Source organism: Ranitomeya variabilis, chromosome 2, assembly GCF_051348905.1.
Source record: "Ranitomeya variabilis isolate aRanVar5 chromosome 2, aRanVar5.hap1, whole genome shotgun sequence".
In the NCBI taxonomy this organism is placed as follows: domain Eukaryota; kingdom Metazoa; phylum Chordata; class Amphibia; order Anura; family Dendrobatidae; genus Ranitomeya; species Ranitomeya variabilis.
The window spans coordinates 654,070,783-654,093,500 of NC_135233.1; the positions used below are offsets into that span (position 1 = coordinate 654,070,783).

The following is a 22,718-nucleotide window of genomic DNA, read 5'->3' on the forward strand; positions in this document are numbered from 1 at the left end:
TCAATGTGCAATAATTTTGGTCCTGACAGCCACGTTGTGCTTCCTAGTCGACTTGCGTCAACTGCTCTAGTTGCATGATCTGCAGGATTCTGGTCTGTGGGTATGTAATGCCACTGCTTTGGATGAGCTGATCTCCTGATTCGTAGCACTCTGTTATTGACATAAACATAGAATCGCCTGGTTTCATTGTGAATATATCCCAGGACTACTTTGCTGTCTGAGTAGAACTTGGCCTGTGTCAGGTCGATATCCATTTCGGATGTGATGAACTCTGCTAACTCAATGGCTAGGACTGCGGCACAAAGCTCTAACCTGGGTATAGTGTGCTCTGGTTGTGGTGCGAGTTTGGCCTTTCCCATAATGAAACCAATGTGGCACTGACCTTTGGAGTCTACAGTTCTCTGGTAGGCAACAGCGGCAATCGCTTTGACAGAAGCATCTGCAAATACGTACAGTCTTTGGCTTTGTATTTCAGTAGATGGCACAGGGGCGTATGGTCTTGGCACATTCAGGTTGGAGAGTGCCGCTAACGAGTTCTTCCACTCTTCCCACTGGATCCTCTTATCAGGTGGCAGAGGTGCATCCCAGTCAGATGTTTCCCTAGTTAAGTCTCTTAGTAGGGCCTTGCCTTGTATAGTAACAGGAGCTGCGAAACCCAAGGGATCGTACAGACTGTTGATGGTAGACAGGACGCCTCTACGTGTAAAAGGCCTTTCTTCCTGGTTGACCTGAAAGGTGAAAGTGTCTGACTGTAGATTCCAGAGAAGCCCAAGGCTGCGTTGCATTGGTGCGGGGTCTGACCCCAGGTCCAAGTCTCTGAGACCATTACATAGGTCCTGAGAAGGGAACGCTTCCATGAGTTCTTGGCTGTTTGAGGCTATTTTATGAAGCCTAAGGTTCGAGCAGGCAAGCATGTCCTGGGCTCTCCTGAGAAGACTGATGGCAGTCTCAATTGAAGGCATTGCTTTGAGACAGTCGTCGACATAAAAGTCCTTTTCTATGAATCTTCTGACATCTTCTCCGTATTCTGCTTCTCCTTCCTGAGCTGACCTTTTGAGTCCGTAAATGGCGATGGCAGGGGAAGGACTGTTGCCGAAGATGTGCACTCTCATGCGGTACTCTGTGACTTCTTTAGTAGGATCATTGTCTCTGTACCAGAAGAATCTTAGGAAGTTCCTGTCTCTCTCTCTCACAAGGAAACAATGGAACATTTGCTGGATGTCAGCGATGAAGGCAATGGAATCCTTACGGAAGCGCATAAGTACTCCCAGCAGTTTGTTATTGAGGTCTGGTCCTGTTAGTAGAACGTCATTTAGGGAGACATCATTAAATTTGGCACTGGAATCGAACACGACTCTAATCTGGCCTGGTTTCTTAGGGTGGTATACTCCGAACATGGGTAGGAACCAGCATTCTTCAGAGTCTTTGAGAGTGGGAGCTAGTTCTGCGTGACAGTTTTCAAAAATCTTTGACATGAAGGAGAAAAAGTGATCTTTCATCTCTGGTTTCTTTTGCAGATTACGTTTGAGAGAGGAGAAACGTTGTAATGCCTGATTTTTGTTGTTCGGTAGACGTGGTCTGTGGGTTTTGAAGGGAAGAGGTGCGACCCAGCTGTTGGTCTCATCTTTAACGAGTCCCTTGTCCATTACCTCTAAGAACAACTTGTCCTCTACCGACATTGCCACTTGGTTGTCCTGTTTAGTTCTCTGGAAGACTGTGCACCCTAACTGATCCTCATAGCTTCCCGACACTATACTGCTGTCGTGAGTAAAGTCTATTAAATGATTGGGCAGTTGGATGCTGTGTGGCAGTTCCCTGACATGGAACTCATTGTTACAAGGTTGAAACAGAGATGGTCGTCCTTTCTCCAATGTATTTGTCAGCATGCTTGTTACAGAGGATGGGGCGTGCATGCGTCCCAAGCATACGTTGCCAATTATGACCCATCCTAGGTCTAGCCTTTGGGCATAGGGAGCATTGTGGAGTCCATTGATATGACGTCTCACTTTATGAACCTGCAGGATATCTCTCCCCAACAGCAGAATTATCTGGGCCTGCTGGTCGAGTTCCGGTATAAGGTGTGCTATTTGCTTTAAGTGAGCGTGATGGATTGCTACATCTGGCGTAGGGATTTCAGATCTGTTGTCTGGGATCTGGTTACATTCGATGATCGTAGGTAGTGGTAGGCAGAATTGTCCGTCTAATGACTCGATTTGGTAGTCTGTAGCTTTCCTGCCCGCTGTTGTCACAGTACCTGCACATGTCTTTAATGAGTAGGGAGTGCTTGGCCCTTTGATGTTGAATAGGTCAAAGAAAGTTGATCTAGCCAAGGATCGATTACTTTGATCATCCAAGATAGCATACAGTCTTACAGCCTGGTCTCTATGGCCTTTTGGGTATACTCTGACAAGGCATATTTTTGAACAGGACCTACTGTCTATTGTCCCTTTGCAGACCTCGGTACATTGTGAAGTGATCTCTGGCATAGCTGTATCAGTGTTCCTTTCCTCCCCGCCATGCTCACTGTCAGCTGGCGTGTTTTGTGCACTCCATGGAGCTGGGCCTGGGTGTAGAGCAGTGTTATGGTCTGTGGTGCCACATTCTGTGCATTTTACACTGACCTTGCAGTCCTTGGCGAGATGAGTTGTGGACGAGCAGCACTTGTAGCAGATACCGTTCTCTTTCAGGAAGCTTCTGCGGTCTGGCATAGATTTTCCTCTGAAGGCTCTGCATTTCAGGAGAGGATGAGGCTTCTGATGAAGTGGGCACTGCTTGTCAGGGTCCTGCACCTTTGTCTCTGATTGGGAGCAGCCAGCAGACCTGTAATTAGAACCTGGAGAAGAAACATAAGTCTTGTGTACTGCCACAGATGTTCTGCGTGGATTTGCAGGTGGTGACGGTGTGGCATATGGTATTGCAAAGTCAAAGCTGGGATCGTTTCTAATTCTCGCTTGTTGGTGTATAAAGTCTACAAAAACGGAGAAGGGGGGAAATGGAACACTGTGTTTGTATTTGTACGTGGAACCATGTGTGAGCCACCTCTCCTGTAGATTGTAGGGCAACTTCTGGACTATAGGGTTAACACCTCTGGCTGTGTCGAGAAATGCAAGTCCCTGTAGGTCGTCCTCGTATTTGGCAACTTGGACTTCCTTTAGTAGGTCGCTTAGCTCTCTAAGTTTCTGGAGACCTTTGTTAGAAATTTTAGGAAAGTCATCGATTCTTTTGAACAAGGCTCTTTCTATTACTTCTGCTGAGCCGTAACACTCATCCAGCCTCTTCCAGATCTCTTTGAGGCCGGTCTCAGGGCAGTTTATATTAATGTCTCTGATCCTTACTGCGTGTTTGACTGACTCTCCTCCCAGGTATTTGACTAACAGGTCTATCTCTTCCCTGTGTTGTAGCCCCAAGTCTCTAATGACATTTTGGAAGGAAGCTTTCCAAGCTCTGTAACCTTCAGCTTGGTCAGTGAATTTCATGAGTCCCTTGGCAACCAGTTCACGTCGTGTGAAGAACTTGGCAAATTCTGTTGTGAACCGGTTGTCGGTGGAGTACACTGGTGATGGATCGCCCTGATAGTGATGTGAGGTGCGTTCATACCTGTTAGTGTCCTCAGGGTGGCGCCAGCCGGTGTCGTATTGCTTCGGTCTGACGTACGGTGTGTCAGCAGGGTGATCCACGTTGGTTACCTGGTGAGGGGCAAGGTAGTCATTAGCAGAGTCGTTTTGTCTCACGTTTTCGAGTTTGTTTCTGTCCTGGAGCTGAGCCTCGTGGTGACTCTCGCTCACTTCGCTGGAGACGTCGTATTCTCGTTCTGGTGCTGGTTCAGGGTTATAGTTTGGATCAGGAAGTTCATTAACATACTGAGATGTGCGTTGTGGTGTGTCTTGTAGTGGAAACTCCAGACTTGACGTACTGCTTTGGCTATGCAGCTTGGGGCTTTGCGCGGCTTTTTAGCGATTCCGCTTCAGCGAGGGCTGCGGCAGCTTCCCTTTTTGCTGCTAGGCTTTCTAAGGTGGCATCCACGCGTGCCTTTTCTAACTGCATCCTTCTCTCTTGGTCGGCTCTCTCATGATCTATGTGTGCCTTTTCTAACTGCATCCTTCTCTCTTGGTCGGCTCTCTCATGATCTATGCGTGCCTTTTCTAACTGCATCCTTCTCTCTTGGTCGGCTCTCTCTAAGCGTGACCTTCTCTCTTCGTCATCTAGGCATGCCTTTTCTAATTTAAGTTGCATCTCTTGGTCAGCAAAGCTCGCTCGTATTTTGGCGGCTTCAGCATTTGCGCGGGCAATGGCAACCGCGCTGGTGATGGATGTTGTCTTTGAGGAAACGGAAGTAACAGATCTTGTTCTATGCGATTTGTGAGACATGGTGTCTTGGGAAAGTGCTTGGCTGTGCAGAGATTGCTGTAGCTGTATTTAGTCTCTGAGTAGCCGGTGACTTGAATCCCACTAGTTGGATGGCTGCCGTTTCACTGTTCTGTCCTCACTAAATGAGGCAGGCTCATGTAGCTATCCAGTCAGCTAAACCGCTATACCGGGTCCAATAAGGAGACTGTGGTTGAGTCTGTGCTTTATTAAACGTATTGGTATATTGATGCGGTGAAACTGTGAACAATGATATACATGGAATCAGTACATGGTATAGAACGATACATACTACACATGATAAACATTATGCAAAATATTTAGAAGGCTAGTAACTGAACTAGGAGTGCAACTGGTTAAGCTAGGCTAATATAGAGCAGAAATATCTAGAGAAAAAACATAAAGACATACCGGCAATGCAATCGCAAGGGGAATGAAGTGTAAGCGTCTTCCCTGGAAGGCAAACTAGAGGAAGTGAATGAAAACTGGAGGGAAATGTGGGCTGAGCTACCATAATGCATTGCAAAGGAGGATCAGACATAAAAAATACATAGCAGAAAAATAGAACAGTCAACATATCTCTGACCGCTAGAGGGAGCCAAAGCACTACAGATAAAGGTATGAATATATCAAGTCCTGTATACTGGCTGAGAAACTGCAAATTATACAAACAGATAATGGAGGTAACAATTTAGATGGCGGAGACAGAACAATGTCAATGAATAATTAAAAGTATATTTTGTATACAGCTACTAACAAGAGTTCTTCATTTTTATCTTGCTATCTTCTCTAGACCACTTAACAACAGGTATGGTATGCACTATATTACATTTCCTTTCTCATCATCGTAGAAAAAAATTGTGTTGACTATTTCTTCATTTGTTTCAGATTCATCTAACACAAGCTGTGGTGGTGTGTTGACCCAAATGACTGGGAACATAACAAGTCCATTCTATCCAAATCCTTACCCTGCTAATTCTCACTGTACTTGGGAAATTCGTGTACCTGCAGGCTATTACATACGGTTATCATTCCTTCATTTTGAGTAAGTTATTTAGTATTCATATCCATTTGTGTTTTTGGAAACCACTTTGTTACAAACTAAGAAATACTTGTCATTGTGTACCAGATGCAAAGACAAACACAAAAGTCAATCATTGATAGGGGGGCAACAATGTTATTCTTTGAAGAAGACTCCATATTTTTATTATATCTACTGTTTGGAGAGTATACTGCTAGTAGATCAGTCTTCTTGTGTAGTTGTCTTACCCAATCATTGATTCTTTGTAAATTTGGTAAAGATATTGTTCATTTTTTTATGGCCTGCCAACTTTGGCTAGCCTGCAAATTATAGCCGAACAAGCTGTTCTGCATTTGGGATTTCTTTTTAGGAATAGAGTAATTGTTTCTCATAAAGTGGTGACATATTACTAGAAAATGACAAGCAGTAACAGGTATAATGAGTTACCCCGATACGTGATTTAATTGTTAAATAGCTGTTATGAAGTCAGAGTAGTAGTATTTGTAGGGCCTTAACAATTTTTTGGGGACGGTGTTTATTTGTTGGTTCCAACACCACAACATTGTACTTTGCTTATTACAGTTAACTACTTTTATACAATACATAGTACTATTAGTATTATTAGTATTAGTATTATTGGTTTTGCGGTTGTCTTTCAGCAAGCCATACACCCAAACAGCCATTTCTTTTTAAAGCTCTTTTTTATGTGCTTTACTTTATGTTAGAATCTACTTGTAATTGTTTTTTCTTTTATTTAAATAGTGTTGAACCTCATCCACTTTGTTTGTATGACTGGGTGACTATATATGATGGGATTCCTCAGTACTCTCCTGAAATAGCAAGAATTTGTAATCAAATCTACTCGACCAACACTTTCTACTCATCTTCTAACATCATGAGCATTGAGTTCAGAAGTGACGTTGTTGTACATCACAATGGCTTTCTCGCAGTGTTTTCATCAATTTACGGTTAGTATTATAATAACAAATTAAGCAAAAATTAATTATACTGTGTTAGTGAGTACCCACAAGCAGAATATTATTCACAAATGGATGGTAGATGCTGTGTTGGTCAGTGAAAAGTCCCCCCCCCCCCTTCTTGTAATTTTAAAGCCCTCTATCATTTAAAGAATGAGAATGGCACTAACTTACCTATCAGCCATAACACATAAGCCACCTTCCTAATATTGTATAGGTCCCCTTCATTTTGTAAGCAGTGAGGTAGGGCCTCCTTGGAATGGACCTATTTTTCCAAAGTTTTGGAGTCAATTTAGCATCTTGAATTGTTTTTAATGAACCTGAAATAATTTCTAAGCAATTTGTGAAGTGTTGCAGAGGCACATTATCTTGCTGCTGCCATTAGGGAATTCTTTTGGTCATGAAGAGGTATGTGCTTGATCTGTTAGGTAGATGGTACAAATCAAAATATTACCCATGGCTTTTGGGGTGGACCTGGATCAGCAAAGGCTCTCTTACTGGTCTGTGGCTACACAGTCCAATATACAGAAGGCTCCAACACACTGTGTGTTCTAACTAGTAATGGGCAAGCAGTAAAATGCTCAGATGCCTGTTACTCATAATGAGCAAGTCATACTGCTTGGGTGTTCAACATGAGTAACAAGCATAATGGAAGTTAATGGGAAAGTCAAGCATTTTTCTGGCGGACCTTCCCAGGATGTCTGGGGGGAAAGAAAAATCGCTGAAATGGATGGAAATTGCCCTGAAATGGAATGGGAACAGCATGGGGAAGACCCTGGAAGCATCTCATTCTACCAGGTATGGGAGACATACTACCAGGTACCAGGTACGGGAGACACCCATCATCAGTCAAGCAAAGAAAACTTTGCTCGAGGCTGGACATATCATTGGTGAAATCTGTGCGGTCGCACAGGGGCCCAAGAGGTAATGGGGCCCATTTCTACCTTCAAAGTAAAGCATATGCACTATGTGCAAGGGCTGCCAAAAATTAGAAGGAGGCACTGCAATATACTCTGGAAGAGATGTAGAGGAGGGCCTCACAAAACATTTTTTTCCATTGGAAGGAGTGGGACTCCTAGGCTGGTAAAGCCAATGTACTTTGCGCAAGAGCTGAAAAACATTTACTCCTGTGGGGTTTACAGATTTATATATGTAAGATGATTTTAGAGGTAGGCCTTTAAAAATTATATAGTAGGGCATCATACACACCCTTGAAAAATTAGGAGCAATGGTCAGGTCATGACAATGTAGATATAGAAGAGGAGGAAGAGGACACTAAAAATAATAAAACAAGAACTGTATACCATTGTTTGGGTAGGATGGGGTGCATGCGAATACACCAGAAGAAATAGAACATTTTATTTGACTTTATGTTCTACTGCTGTCATCCAGTGGAGTTGAGAAGACTGGGCCAATCCAGGCCTTGTTCTTTTTGTCAGCCTGTCAGCATTTTTAGTTGACAGGTGGATGTGCCTATCAGTTATTATGTCCCTGGTGGCACTTAAAACCCACTCTGACAAAACGCTGACTACAGGGCAGACCAGCACCTCCAAGGCGTAGAGGGACAGTTCATGCCACGTGTCCAGCTTGGACACCCAATAGTTGTATAGCACAGAGGAGTCACGGGGGATGCTGGTACAATCGGCTAGATAATCCTTCACGATTTTCCAAAACTTTTCCCTCTTTGTCAGAGTACCCTGTACATCAGTTCCTAAGTGCTGAGAGGGTCTAATGAAACTGTCCCAGACCTTTGATAGTCTTTCCCTGCCTCTGTTAGACCTGTTGTGTGTTTCACTCCTCTTTCTTCCTTGGTTGTCTAAGGAATTATGGCCTCTGCCACCAGCGTTTGCAGATCGGATTTCTTTTACTAATTTTCAAGCTAAGGTGGGTGGCAATTCCTCCAGTGCCATATCAAGGCATCATGTCGCTCCGAGGCTTCAAATAGTCTTAAGGAAGGGTTGAAATATATCTTCATTTATCTCCTGGGAGACATTTTAAAATGAAAAGGCCTGAACCATGTGTGGAAAATCTCTCAAACCCTTCCTGGGACCCAAGAGATGCATGTAAATGGTCTTTCATCCATTCAATAAATGCAGTTTTACTTGAATAAGCTTTAATTTCACTCTGTGGTGGACATATCATTGGTGCAATCTGTTCGGCCCCACAAGGACCCAAAAGGTAACGGGGGACATTTCTTTCTCCAAAGTAAAGTGTATGCACTATGTGCATTGGCTTTCAAAAATTATAAGAAGGCACTGCAATACACTCTGGAAAAGACGTAGAGGAGGGCAAGGTGTGGGAAGGTGTGGGACTCCTAGCCTATGCACTATGTGCAAGGGAAGTTAAATATTAGAAGAAGGCACTGCAATAATCCTGGAAGAGACGTAGAGGAGGGCCTCAGAAAACATTTTTTTACCATTTGGAAGGAGTGGGACTTCCAGACTGGAAAAGCCAATGCATTATGTGCAAGGGCTGAAAAACTTAAAAACATTTACCCCTGGGGTTAAACACATTTATATGTAAGAAGATTTTAAAAGGTAACTGGGAAGTCAGGGAACAGGTTATGTTATGTTAATATATGTGCTGTTGTAAGGTGGGGATGACCAAGTACCGAGGGATGGCCGCAGCCATGAGATTGTGAAAAGCCTCAGTGTCCATAAAAATAAACGGCAACATTCTCAGGACAAGCGGTCTAGAAATTTGACTGTTTAGTGTTTGGTGCTTTGGGTGGCTGGATATTTTCACTTGCATTCCAAGGCCTGTGTAGGAAATGCTGAACACTGCACTGGGACAAAATAGTGCATGTGGTTGCTGATGGTGCTGTCTAATGACAGGTCCAAGGCAGGAGGCATCTGCGCCTGTGTTTTGAGCAAGGGATTTTGGAAAGCACGCAGCACAGGAGAAGAGGCAGTGGAGTCACTCTGTGACACTGATTGTGGACCCAGGCGTTTGGCCCATCAAGTCGGTTGCTGGGATGACATGTGTCTAAGCATGCTGGTGGCGGTCAGGCTGGTGGTCTGGCCACGGCAGAGCTTGGTATGGCACAGGATGCAAATGACCATTTTCTTGTCTTTTGCACTTCCCATAAAAATGCGCCAGACTGGGGAACACCTAACCTTGGCCTGGGATCTGGTTGCATGTTGGTGCTCTGGGTAACAGTAGACCACTTTCTCCCTATGGCCACCCCACTGCCCCTTCCTGTCTGCAGGGGATCCCTCACCCAGCTCACCCCACTCAGCTACGCAGAGCTCAGTCTTCATGCCAGATTGGGTCAGTGACTTCATCACTTCATCATCTCATCTTCCACTTCCTCACTCTGGTCATCCTCCTGACTTGTTGACTTAACAAGACTTGATGGCAACTGTGTCTCATTATCATCCACCTCTTAAGAGAGTAATTGCCGTTCCCCACAATCTGCTTCTTCTGACTGTGACTGCTCAAATATTTGGGCATCACCGAACACGATCTCATGTCCCTCTTTAAACGTGTATGGTGAGAGACCAGAATAAATAAATGGAGAGGTAAAGAGCTCTTCAGAGGGTCCAAGTGTGGGGTCACTTTCCTCCTGGAACTTGCCATGGTGGGAGCAAGGAGAATCGGTTAAGATTATGTGGTCAAGACTCTTGGCTAGTGAGAGTAGAATGTGGGGAAGACAAGGTGATGCTGCGAAACAGGCTGGAAGTATTATCTGCAATCCAACCAACCACTTGTTCTCACTTTTCTGGCTTCAAGAGTGAAGTCTCGCGCTCCCCTGATAAGTGGGAGAGGATGCTAGGTCTCATGGATTAGTGTGTTTGTTGTGGCCTAGCAGAAGGCACAGTTTCACCATCCCACGACCTCAGCCTCTGTGTGCACCATGAGCAGCATGTCCACTTCCATGTCCCTTACCACATGCCTTGCACATTTTAAATTATGTACATAAATAATAGCAGTATTATTGGAGAATACAATCTATTCAAATTGTCACTGAAGGTAATTTTGCTTGTGCGTTGCAGCCCCAAGGTCTGTAACACAATCAACTCTGAGCAGATGCTTGTAATACTCTATCTGTACTCCGCCAGCTAACTCTAAATGAATTGAAGATACTGTAAGAGTGGTGTTATTAGAGAATAGAATCTATTTAAATTGTCACTGAAAGGAATTTTGCTTTTATTTGGCAGCAACAAACTCTGTAACGCAATCAACCCTGCTCTGAGTTCCCTAACACACTATTCCTACATCAGCAGATAATCCTACCATAGAATAGAATCCATTTGAATTAGCCCTGTTATTTAATGTTGCATCAGCAGGTACTGGCACACTATATAACACTCTGTCCCTTCTGCAGCAGCAACTCTACATACACTATTTCAGGGTACAATGCACCCAAGATGGTGACACTGGCACACAATGCCCGCATGATTATTGAATGAAAATCTGGTGCCAAACATGCCGGGCACGGAGTCGAGCATGGCACCCAAGTAGACAGACACTCGATTGAGTGCCGAGTGTCTTGAACACGAAGGTGCTTGATCGAGTCCCGATCAGTGCCGAGCACACTCACCCATCACTAGTCCTGACATTTCTCTGTATACATGTGTCTGTTCCAGATACTACAGGATACCTTTAGAGGTTTTATAAAGGTCATGCCTTGATGTGGCAGCTTGAGTGGAACCTGCATAGTATTAGGCATATGGCATTCATTTTACAGCTTATTGGTTTATACAAAATATAAAGTGGGTACGGAAAGTATTCCGACCCCTTTAAATTTTTCACTCTTTATTTCATTGCAGCCATTTGGTAAATTCAAAAAAGTTCATTTTTGTCTCATTAATGTACACTCTGCACCAGATCTTGACTGAAAAAAAACAGAAATGTAGAAAAGTTGGAAAATGTATTAAAAAAGAAAAACTGAAATATTGCATGGTCATAAATATTTAGAGCCTTTGCTCATATTTAAGTCACATGCTGCCCATTTCCTTCTGAGCCTCCTTGAGATGGTTCTACTCCTTCATTGGAGTCCAGCTGTGTTTAATTAAACTGATAGGACTTGATATGGAAAGGCACACATCTGTCTATATAAGACCTCACAGCTCACAGTGCATGTCAGACCAAATGAGAATCATGAGGTCAAAGGAACTGGCCAAGGCGCTCAGGGAAAGAATTGTGGCAAGGCACAGATCTAGCCAAGGTTACAAAAGAATTTCACAAGTACTCAAGATTCCTAAGAGCACAGTAGCCTCCATAATCCTTAAATGGAAGAAGTTTGGGACCTCCAGAAGTCTTCCAAGACCTGGCCGTCCGGCTAAACTGAGCAATCGTGGGAGAAGAGCCTTGGTGAGAGAGGTAAAGAAGAACCCCAAGATCACTGAGCTCCAGAGATGCAGTAGGGAGATGGGAGAAAGTTCCACAAAGTCAACTATCACTGCAGCCCTCCACCAGTCGGGTCTTTGTGGCAGAGTGGCCCAAGGGAAGCCTCTCCTCAGTGTAAGACATATGAAAGCCCGCATAGAGTTTGATAAAAAAAAACACATGAAGGACTCCCAGACAATGAGAAATAAGATTCCCTGGTCAGATGAAACGAAGATAGACCTTTTTGGTGATACTTCTATGCGGTTTGTGTTGAAAAAAACAGGCACTGCTCATCACCTGCCCAATACAATCCAAACAGTAAAACATGGTGGTGGCAGCATCCTGCTATGGTGGTGTTTTTCAGCTCCAGGGACAGGACAACTGGTTCCCAATGAAGGAAGCATGAATGCGGCCAAATACAGAGATATCCTGAATAAATACCTCTTCCAGAGTGCTCTGGACCTCAGACTTGGCCGAAGTTTCACCTTCCAACAAGACAATGACCCTAAACACACAGCTAAAATAACAAAGGATTGGCTTCAGAACAACTCTGTAACCATTCTTGACTGGCCCAGCCAGAGCCCTGACCTAAACCCAATTGAGCATCTCTGGAGAGACCTGGAAATGTCTGTCCTCCAACCTTCACTATCCAACCTGATGGAGCTGCAAAGGATCTACAAGGAAGAATGGCAGGGGATCCCCAACTCCAGGTGTGAAAAACTTGTTGCATCATTCCCAACAAGACTCATGGCTGCACTAGCTCAAAATGGCGCTTCTACTCAATACTGAGCAAAGGGTCTAAGTACTTATGACCCCAATCCCCACAGTTTTAAGCGTGCCCTAAAAACTCATTTGTTCAGATTGGCCTACCGCCTCAACGCATTAACCTAATTATCCCTGTGTGGCCTATTAATAAAAAACAACAACATAATCACGTTCCTCCATCATGTTCTCATACACTTTATGCAGTTAATAGCCTCTGTGTCTGTACTGTTACATACTTAGGCAGTTAACTGGTTCATGCAGCTTTACATGAACACCCGAGCCTTACACTATGGCTGGTCCAAATAACTAAAGCAATTGTTACCATCCACCTCTTGTGTCTCCCCTTTTCCTCATAGATTGTAAGCTTGCGAGCAGGGCCCTCATTCCTCCTGGTATCTGTTTTGAACTGTGATTTCTGTTATGCTGTAATGTCTGTTGTCTGTATAAGTCCCCTCTATAAGTTGTAAAGCGCTGCGGAATATGTTGGCGCTATATAAATAAAATTATTATTATTATTATTATTATTATTATATGTGATATTTCAGTTTTTCTTTTTCAATAAATTTGCAAAACTTTCTACATTTCTGGGGGTTTTCAGTCATGATGGAGTGCAGAGTGTACATTAATGAGAAAAAATGAACATTTTTGAATTTACCAAACGGCTGCAATGAAACAGAGTGAAAAATGTAAAAGGGTCTGAATACTTTCCTTTACCCACTGTACATATACAGAAACCAAACATCCTGTCTGCAGCCCTTCTATTCTTCTATTCACCAGGAAGTAAATTGAAAATGGAAGTTTATCTCTAGTTTGCTTCATGAACACTCACATAAGCTAAGGAGGCCTCAATAAATAGTCCTTAAAGGGGTTTATACTTTTGAAAATATTTTTTTATATAGCATAAAAGGACATTTTGATTTAATACAGAAGGGTCCAATGTCATGATCCTGGGCCAGGGTTGAAATTATTTACAAAGGGAGATTGTTGCCTTGGTGGAACCAGCATGTTCTTTACTACACAGACACTGATTTGAATGAGCAATATTACACTTAATTATTGCTGGGATTTACAACAGGAGTAACATTTAAAGCGGTTGTCCCCTTTCAAATATTTTTTGCTTCTAGGCTCAGTGAAATGTAAGATAACAAGCTGAGCTTTATTTACTCTCTCTAGATTCAGTGCTGTCACTCCTGACGCTGACTCAGTCTCTGTTGATTAGCTGCAGAGGCACAGCCAATCACTGAGCTCAATAACCTGTGGCATGTACATCATCTGAGTCGCTGAGTTCAATGATTAGCTGCAGTTCTGTCAATGTAACATCAGCTCTACCAATGAGACCACCCATTAAATGATTAGATTGTAGTCAAGAAACTTGTCTGATGAATAAGGTTTGTCCAAATGGAAATAGCTGTTCAACTTTAAAATAAATGCTAATTATGTTAGTCATTCACATTAATAACTATTAGTATTACCAAATCCAGACTCATGATGTGACCCTCGCTAATTACCTGGTCACTAAGTTTACCTCCATATATAGCAATATATAAACTGAAGAAACACACGTAGTTTGGTTAAAAAGTCATACAAAAAACCCTTTATTATTGACAACTTACAATTGCACACTTAAATAACAAACAAACAATATGACAGATGTGTTAAGGTACCTTCACACGAAACGACGCTGCAGCGATAGCGACAACGATGCCGATCGCTGCAGCGTCGCTGTTTGATCGCTGGAGAGCTGTCACACAGACCGCTCTCCAGCGACCAACGATGCCGAGGTCCCCGGGTAACCAGGGTAAACATCGGGTTGCTAAGCGCAGGGTCGTGCTTAGTAACCCGATGTTTACCCTGGTTACCAGTGTAAAATGTAAAAAAACCAAACAGTACATACTCACCTGCGCGTCCCCCGGCATCCGCTTCCTGCACTGACTGACTGACTGAGCACCGGCAGTAGCAGGGCACAGCGGTGACGTCACCGCTGTGCTTTCACTTTCACTTTGCGGCGCTCAGTCAGTGTGGGAAGCAGACGGCGGGGGATGCGAATGTAAGTATGTACTGTTTGTTTTTTTTACATTTTACACTGGTAACCAGGGTAAACATCGGGTTACTAAGCGCGGCCCTGCGATCGTCCAGTGTAAAATATCGCTGGTATCGTTGCTTTTGCTGTCAAACACAACGATACACGGCGATCGGACGACCAAATTATTCAGCGACCAGCGATATCACAGCAGGATCCTGATCGCTGCTGCGTGTCAAACTAAACGATATCGCTAGCCAGGACGCTGCAACGTCACGGATCGCTAGCGATATCGTTACAAAGTCGTTTCGTGTGAAGGTACCTTTAGATACCTAAAACATAAAGCGTGCCGCATTACCATTAAATCCCATCTTACAGTAACTGTAAGATGGGATTTAATGGTAATGCGGCACGCTTTATGTTTTAGGTATCTATTTAACACATCTGTCATATTGTTTGTTTGTTATTTAAGTGTGCAATTGTAAGTTGTCAATAATAAAGGGTTTTTTGTATGACTTTTTAACCAAACTCCGTGTGTTTCTCCAGTTTATACATTAATAACTATGTAGCACAATAGAGTAAGTAAGTGAGCTAAACATATCACAAAAGGGTACATAAATAAAAAGTAGCACACATTTTTAGGACTAAATCTAGGTTGAAAATGGCGCATTCACTTGCCAACATATTCATGATTTTCCAGCTCTTAGGTGTGTTTCAGTTTAATGCAAAGTGCTATAAATATTTCTTACAATGGGTAAAATCTGATATAATCTACACTAATTCAGATCAGACATACACAAGCAAAAAAGTCACAACAAATTATTTTCCTGCAAGTTTCTAACACTTTACAATTAGTTTGATATACACATTAATTTGCAATCAGTATGCTTAAAGGGAGTCACAACATATTATTTTGCTATAATTTTCTAACACTTTAGAATTAGTTTGATATGCAAATTAATTTGCAAATAGTATGCTTAAAGGGAGTCTGTAACATCTGAAATGTAAACTGAATTAATTACATACTTGTATAGGGGATTTAACAATATATGTTGCAATGTATATTTCACATGTGCAAATGAGGGGGTTTTGGTGCACCATTGACTTAACCAAGAATCTCATAAACCATTATGCCTCTGTCAATTTGCACACTGAGCAGTTCCCTGACTCTGATTGATAGCGCTCACTTGGCTAGAGCAAGCGCTGCTTAAAACCTAACCGCGGTGCTGTGCATGCACATTGACTATGCAGGAGTCAATGGTGTGCACACAGTACGGGGCGGTTCCCCCTTTCATTATCACTCAGAAGTGTAGCGAGCAGCTTTAGAAGGGAGGAGCGATCAGTTTTGTGCTCCTCCTTTCTTCAGTATGTCACAGAGTAGGATTGCACATAAGAAAGGAGATTCACTAATTCTGTTCTTGGGAAGCTCCAGGTTGGGCATTACTAGTGAAACGCCACCTAACTAATTGTGAGGCACAGGGTGAGAAGCCATTTTTACAAAAGTGATAATTTAATTCAGAGGTCTTTCTCTCTGTGCAGAAATTCTATACTTTGACATCATTATTAGCTAATTTTGTAATTCTTTTATTGTTATACTGGATTCAAGAGACAAAAGAGATGTGTAACAATTATTTTTAAAGGAGTGATCAAACCCTGCAGAGATTTTTAGCAAACGTTGCTGTCCTAATGGTGAATAGGGAACACAACACAAGGATTCAGCTTTGCTTGCCAGTTCTAGTGGTCTTCTTAAGACCGCAAGTATGTGGTTGGCATAGGTCTGGTCTCAGTCAATTCTTAGTAGAATCTATTGAACAAATCGGTGGGGACCCTAATTGTCTTTTGTCCTCACATATGTGAATCACATATTTATAGTCTGATGACAACCGCTGGGACCAGCAAACAGAGCTGAATCCTTGCGCTGTGTGCATTACTCACATTACTTGGCATACTGCAGAACTTGCTGAAAATTCCCTCCGGGAGAAAAATCCCTTAAAGTTTGACCAGGATAATGAGCCATCGGTACTGAGTTTCATAAGGTTTGCTCTTGTAGCCAGATGTTCTAATAAAGAGGCAGAGAAATATCAGCAGAAGAGATAGTAGTTTGAGTTGGAGTTAATTTTTAAATAAATGTTATTCTAAGTTGCGTTTATTTTCATTTCCACAGGTCATCCAACCACTTCAGGTCCAGGTAACAATGTTTCTATTTCATTTTGTAGGATTATGAAATTGAAATTTTTCAGACATATATAAATAGTTAGATAAATTCTATAATCTGTTGGTAAAATATTGTGATACATGTAATATACACGTTATGCACACCATCTGAATACAGAGGCCTGTTGCAGGTGTTTGCTTTAGGGACTTGGATCTTCCTAGCTTTTCTTGGCCCAGCCTAATTTATAAAGGCACATGGCTAATGTTTTTTAAAAATCTTTCAAGAAAGATCATGTAATGTTAGTTCTTGAATTACTGTTTAAATTGTCCAATTTGTCCATGACCACGCATGCCGCCTATTCATTTCAGTCTTTAGGGGTCAGATGACATGGGGGCAAAGGAGACAGAGAACACAATTTTAATGCCAAGCTATGTTGCTAGACCAGTGATTTGAGGTTGTAGGGGATTGAAAGTAATAGTGGCAAGGGCAAATCTTGATGTGGAAATCAGGCAGGCAGGCAGCAAGGCGTTCAGACCATTTCCTACACAAAAGCAAATGTCAGCCAAATCAAAGAAGACAATGATTCTGTGGTGAAGAAAACTTAGGAACCAGTAAGGTACTGATGTCAGTAGAGGAAGAGGCTTTTACTGCAGCAATACACGACATAAGTGATATGTGGCTTATGGACTGTCTGGGGCAAAATCTGCTTGTTCTGCAGTCGTATTGGTGCAAATAACATTGCATCTGTTGATGATGTAGGAGGCTGCCCATATCTCCTGGCTGCCCAGTGTCTTTTATAGCTATAATGTATGGCATATGTAAATCATACTGTCTTGAGTAGACACAAACATAAAAAAATCCCAAAATACGGCTAATTTTGTGAAAGGATTGTTGACAAATCATTTCTTATTTATCTTGAAAACAGCTAGTTTACTAAAAAAAAGAGAATTTTTGAATAGGTTGATAAAGTGTTTATAATTACTTAATTATTTTCTGAAGAGCATACCTGTGGCAGATCCGCAAAAAAGGGATAATTTTTTCACTCCCAGCTCCTTTCATCTTACTTCTTCATGTGAAAAGCTTAACACATGTTTTTTCTCCATAAATAAAAGGAAATTTTGGACAAATTGAGAAAAGATATCACTTTTCTTTTGCCAAAACAGAGCTCTTGATACTCCCCAAACAAGGATAATTTTTGTATTCTCCATGTGAAAAGGCCACATTTTTATATATTTCCTTTGTATAAGCAGCAGTGAAGCAGACATTATCCCTCCCCCCACAAAATAATGAATAATTTTTTAACTATGTATGCAATTTAAGCAGCCTACAATATATGAAACTTCAGTCTGTGGTGAAACAGGCAGCTAAGTAGCAATACTTACCTATTAACTTGAATGAGCAGCATATTCGACTTAATTTCTTCTGTTGCTACATTAGACACTTGCTAATTTTAAAAAACTGTTGCCGCTGATTGCTAGGGTTTCAAGCAGGAAACATTAATAGGAGCGTCCCCTTTCAGTTACTTTTTGCTTCCAGGCTCAGTGATATGTTAAATATGAAACTGAGCTTAAAGGGAACCTGTCACCCCCAAAATGGAAGTTGAGCTAAGCCCACCGCCATCAGGGGCTTATCTACAGCATTCTGTAATGCTGTAAATAAACCCCCGATGTAACCTGAAAGATGAAAAAAAGATGTTAGATTATACTCATCTGGGAGGGCGGTCCAATCTGATGGGCGTCATGTTACGGGGTGTTATGATTGACCTGGTGGTTAGAAGCACCCGGAAAGACCTGATGAGCAAACTAGTAATACAGGACTAGCTCTGGGAAGTGGGAGCTCTGCTGACCGCAACCACTAATCCTATCACAACACACTAGAAATAGCCGTGGAGCGTACCTGACTCTGCCTAGACGCCTCTTCACAGCCTAAGAGCTAACTACCCCTAAAGATAGAAAATTAAGCCTAACTTGCCTCAGAGAAATTCCCCAAAGAAATAGGCAGCCCCCGACACATATTGACTGTGAGTTAAGATGGAAGTCACAAACACAGGAATGAAACAGGTTTCAGCAAAGGAGTCCAGACTTCACTAAACAGATTGAGGATAGAAAAGGTATCTTTGCAGTCAGCACAAAAATCTACAAAAAACCACGCAGAGTGTGCAAAAGAGACCCCCGCACAGACTCACAGTGCGGAGGTGCCACTCTGCATCCCAGAGCTTCCAGCTAACAAGACAAAATCATGATAGCAAGCTGGAAAAGAAAACAGTGGTGAACAAGTCAGCTAGCAGGGACTTAGCTTTTGCTGGAGTAGACAGGTCATCTGAAAGATCCAAGAGAAAACTGAAACAGTACTAGGACATTGACAGCTGGCATCAAGTAACGATCTGAGTGGAGTTAAATAGAGCAGCCAGCCAGAACTAAGCGAGGTCAGCTGAAGAAAGAACCTCAGAACCAGCAGCTCCACTCACAGCCACCAGAGGGAGTCCATGGACAGAACTCGCCGAAGTACCATTCCTGACCACAGGAGGGAGTTCGAGAACAGAATTCACAACAGTACCCCCCCTTGAGGAGGGGTCACCGAACCCTCACCAGAGCCCCCAGGCCGATCAGGACGAGCCAAATGAAAGGCACGAACCAGATCGGCAGCATGAACATCAGAGGCAACAACCCAGGAATTATCCTCCTGACCATAACCTTTCCACTTGACCAGGTACTGAAGTTTCCGTCTCGAAATACGAGAATCCAAAATCTTCTCCACCACATACTCCAACTCCCCCTCAACCAACACCGGGGCAGGAGGGTCAACGGAGGGAACCATAGAAGCCACATATCTCTGCAACAACGACCTATGGAACACATTATGGATGGCGAAAGAAGCTGGAAGGTCCAAACAAAATGACACAGGATTAAGAATTTCAGAAATCTTATACGGACCAATGAAACGAGGCTTAAACTTAGGAGACGAAACCTTCATAGGAACATAACGAGACGACAACCAAACCAAATCCCCAACACGAAGTCGGGGACCAACACAGCGACGGCGGTTAGCGAAACGTTGAGCCTTCTCCTGGGACAATGTCAAATTGTCCACCACGTGAGTCCAAATTCGCTGCAACCTGTCCACCACAGAATCCACACCAGGACAATCCGAAGACTCAACCTGCCCGGAAGAAAAACGAGGATGGAAACCAGAATTACAGAAAAAAGGCGAAACCAAAGTGGCCGAGCTGGCCCGATTATTAAGGGCGAACTCAGCCAAAGGCAAGAAAGACACCCAATCATCCTGATCAGCAGAAACAAAGCATCTCAGATATGTTTCCAAAGTCTGATTGGTTCGTTCGGTTTGGCCATTTGTCTGAGGATGGAAAGTCGAAGAAAAAGACAAATCAATGCCCATCTTAGCACAAAAGGACCGCCAAAACCTTGAAACAAACTGGGAACCTCTATCCGACATGATGTTCTCCGGAATGCCATGCAAACGAACCACGTGCTGGAAAAACAATGGAACCAAATCGGAGGAGGAAGGCAATTTAGGCAAAGGTACCAAATGGACCATCTTAGAGAAGCGATCACAAACCACCCAGATAACCGACATCCTTTGAGAGACAGGGAGATCTGAAATAAAATCCATGGAAATATGCGTCCAGGGCCTTTTCGGGACCGGCAAGGGCAAAAGCAACCCACTGTCATGAGAACAGCAGGGCTTAGCCCGAGCACAAGTCCTACAGGACTGCACAAAAGAACGCACATCCTGTGAAAAGGAAGGCCACCAAAAGGATCTAGCCACCAAATCTCTGGTACCAAAGATTCCAGGATGACCAGCCAACACCGAACAATGAACCTCAAAGATAACTCTACTAGTCCATCTATCAGGAACAAACAGTTTCTCCGCTGGGTAACGGTCAGGTCTATCAGCCTGAAACTCCTGCAGCACCCGCCGCAAATCAGGGGAGATGGCAGACAAAATTACCCCCTCTTTGAGAATACCAGCCGGCTCAGGAACTCCCGGAGAATCAGGCACAAAACTCCTTGAAAGGGCATCAGCCTTCACATTCTTAGAACCCGGAAGGTACGAAACCACAAAATTGAAGCGGGAGAAAAACAGCGACCATCGAGCCTGTCTAGGATTCAACCGCTTGGCAGACTCGAGATAAGTCAGATTCTTGTGATCCGTCAAGACCACCACGCGATGCTTGGCTCCCTCAAGCCAATGTCGCCACTCCTCGAACGCCTACTTCATAGCCAACAACTCTCGATTGCCCACATCATAATTGCGCTCAGCAGGCGAAAACTTTCTAGAAAAGAAAGCACATGGTTTCATCACCGAGCCATCAGAACTTCTTTGAGAGAAGACAGCCCCTGCTCCAATCTCAGAAGCATCCACCTCGACCTGAAACGGGAGCGAAACATCTGGCTGACACAACACAGGGGCAGAAGAAAAACGACGCTTCAACTCCTGAAAAGCCTCAACGGCCGCGGAGGACCAATTGACCACATCCACACCTTTCTTGGTCAAATCAGTCAATGGTTTAACAACACTAGAAAAATTAGCGATGAAGCGACCGTAAAAATTAGCAAAGCCCAGGAATTTCTGTAGGCTCTTTACAGAAGTAGGCTGAGTCCAATCATAAATGGCCTGAACTTTAACAGGGTCCATCTCGATAGTAGAAGGGGAAAAAATGAAGCCCAAAAATGAAACCTTCTGAACTCCAAAGAGACATTTAGACCCCTTCACAAACAAGGAATTAGTACGAAGGACCTAAAACACCATTCTGACCTTCTTCACATGAGACTCCCAATCGTCCGAAAAGACCAAAATATCATCCAAATATACAATCATGAATCTATCCAGGTACTTTCGGAAGATGTCATGCATAAAGGACTGAAACACAGATGAAGCATTAGAAAGCCCGAATGGCATCACCAGGTACTCAAAATGGCCCTCGGGCGTATTAAATGCTGTTTTCCATTCATCGCCCTGTTTAATACGCACAAGATTATACGCCCCTTGAAGATCTATCTTGGTGAACCAACTAGCCCCCTTAATCCGAGCAAACAAATCAGACAGTAGTGGCAAAGGGTACTGAAATTTGACGGTGATTTTATTGAGAAGGCGGTAATCTATACAAGGTCTCAGAGAACCATCCTTCTTGGCCACAAAAAAGAACCGTGCTCCCACCGGTGACGAGGACGGGCGAATATGCCCTTTCTCCAAGGACTCCTTTATATAACTCCGCATAGCGGCGTGTTCCGGCACAGACAAATTGAACAGTCGGCCCTTCGGAAACTTACTACCAGGAATCAAATTAATAGCACAATCGCAATCCCTATGAGGAGGTAGGGCACTGGATTTGGGCTCATCAAATACATCCCGGTAATCCGACAAGAACTCAGGGACTTCAGAAGGATGGGAAGACGAAATTGACAACAGTGGGACATCACCATGTACCCCTTGACAACCCCAGCTGGATACAGACATTGATTTCCAATCCAATACTGGATTATGGACCTGTAGCCATGGCAAACCCAAAACGACCACATCATGCAGATTATGCAACACCAAAAAGCGAATATCCTCCTGATGTGCAGGAGCCATGCACATGGTCAATTGAGTCCAGTACTGAGGCATATTCTTGGCCAAAGGCGTAGCATCAATTCCTCTCAATGGAATAGGATACTGTAAGGGCTCCAAGAAAAAACCACAGCGCCTGGCAAACTCCAAGTCCGTCAAATTCAGGGCAGCGCCTGAATCCACAAATGCCATAACAGAATAGGACGACAAAGAGCAAATCAGAGTAACGGACAAAAGAAATTTTGGCTGTACAGTACCAATGGTGGCAGACCTAGCGAACCGCTTAGTGCGCTTAGGACAATCAGAGATAGCATGAGTGGAGCCACCACAGTAAAAACACAGCCCATTCTGACGTCTGTATTCTTGCCATTCAGCTCGGGTCAAAGTCCTATCGCATTGCATAGGCTCAGGCCTCTGCCCAGAAGACACCGCCAAATGGTGCACAGTTTTGCGCTCACGTAAGCGTCAATCGATCTGAATGGCCAAGGACATAGACTCATTCAGACCAGCAGG

At 43.4% G+C, this 22,718-nt stretch overlaps 1 protein-coding gene across 1 annotated transcript in view; it reads left to right on the top strand.

Annotated features, from left to right (window-relative positions):
* Positions 1 to 22,718, top strand: part of LOC143807533 (scavenger receptor cysteine-rich domain-containing protein DMBT1-like) — a 430,549-nt gene that overhangs the window by 332,808 nt on the left and 75,023 nt on the right. The window contains exons 23-26 of the mRNA XM_077289172.1: positions 5,159 to 5,173; positions 5,254 to 5,410; positions 6,149 to 6,354; positions 16,644 to 16,667. Of these exons, the coding sequence (XP_077145287.1) occupies positions 5,159 to 5,173; positions 5,254 to 5,410; positions 6,149 to 6,354; positions 16,644 to 16,667 (402 nt within the window). The remainder of the gene's footprint in view (positions 1 to 5,158; positions 5,174 to 5,253; positions 5,411 to 6,148; positions 6,355 to 16,643; positions 16,668 to 22,718) is intronic.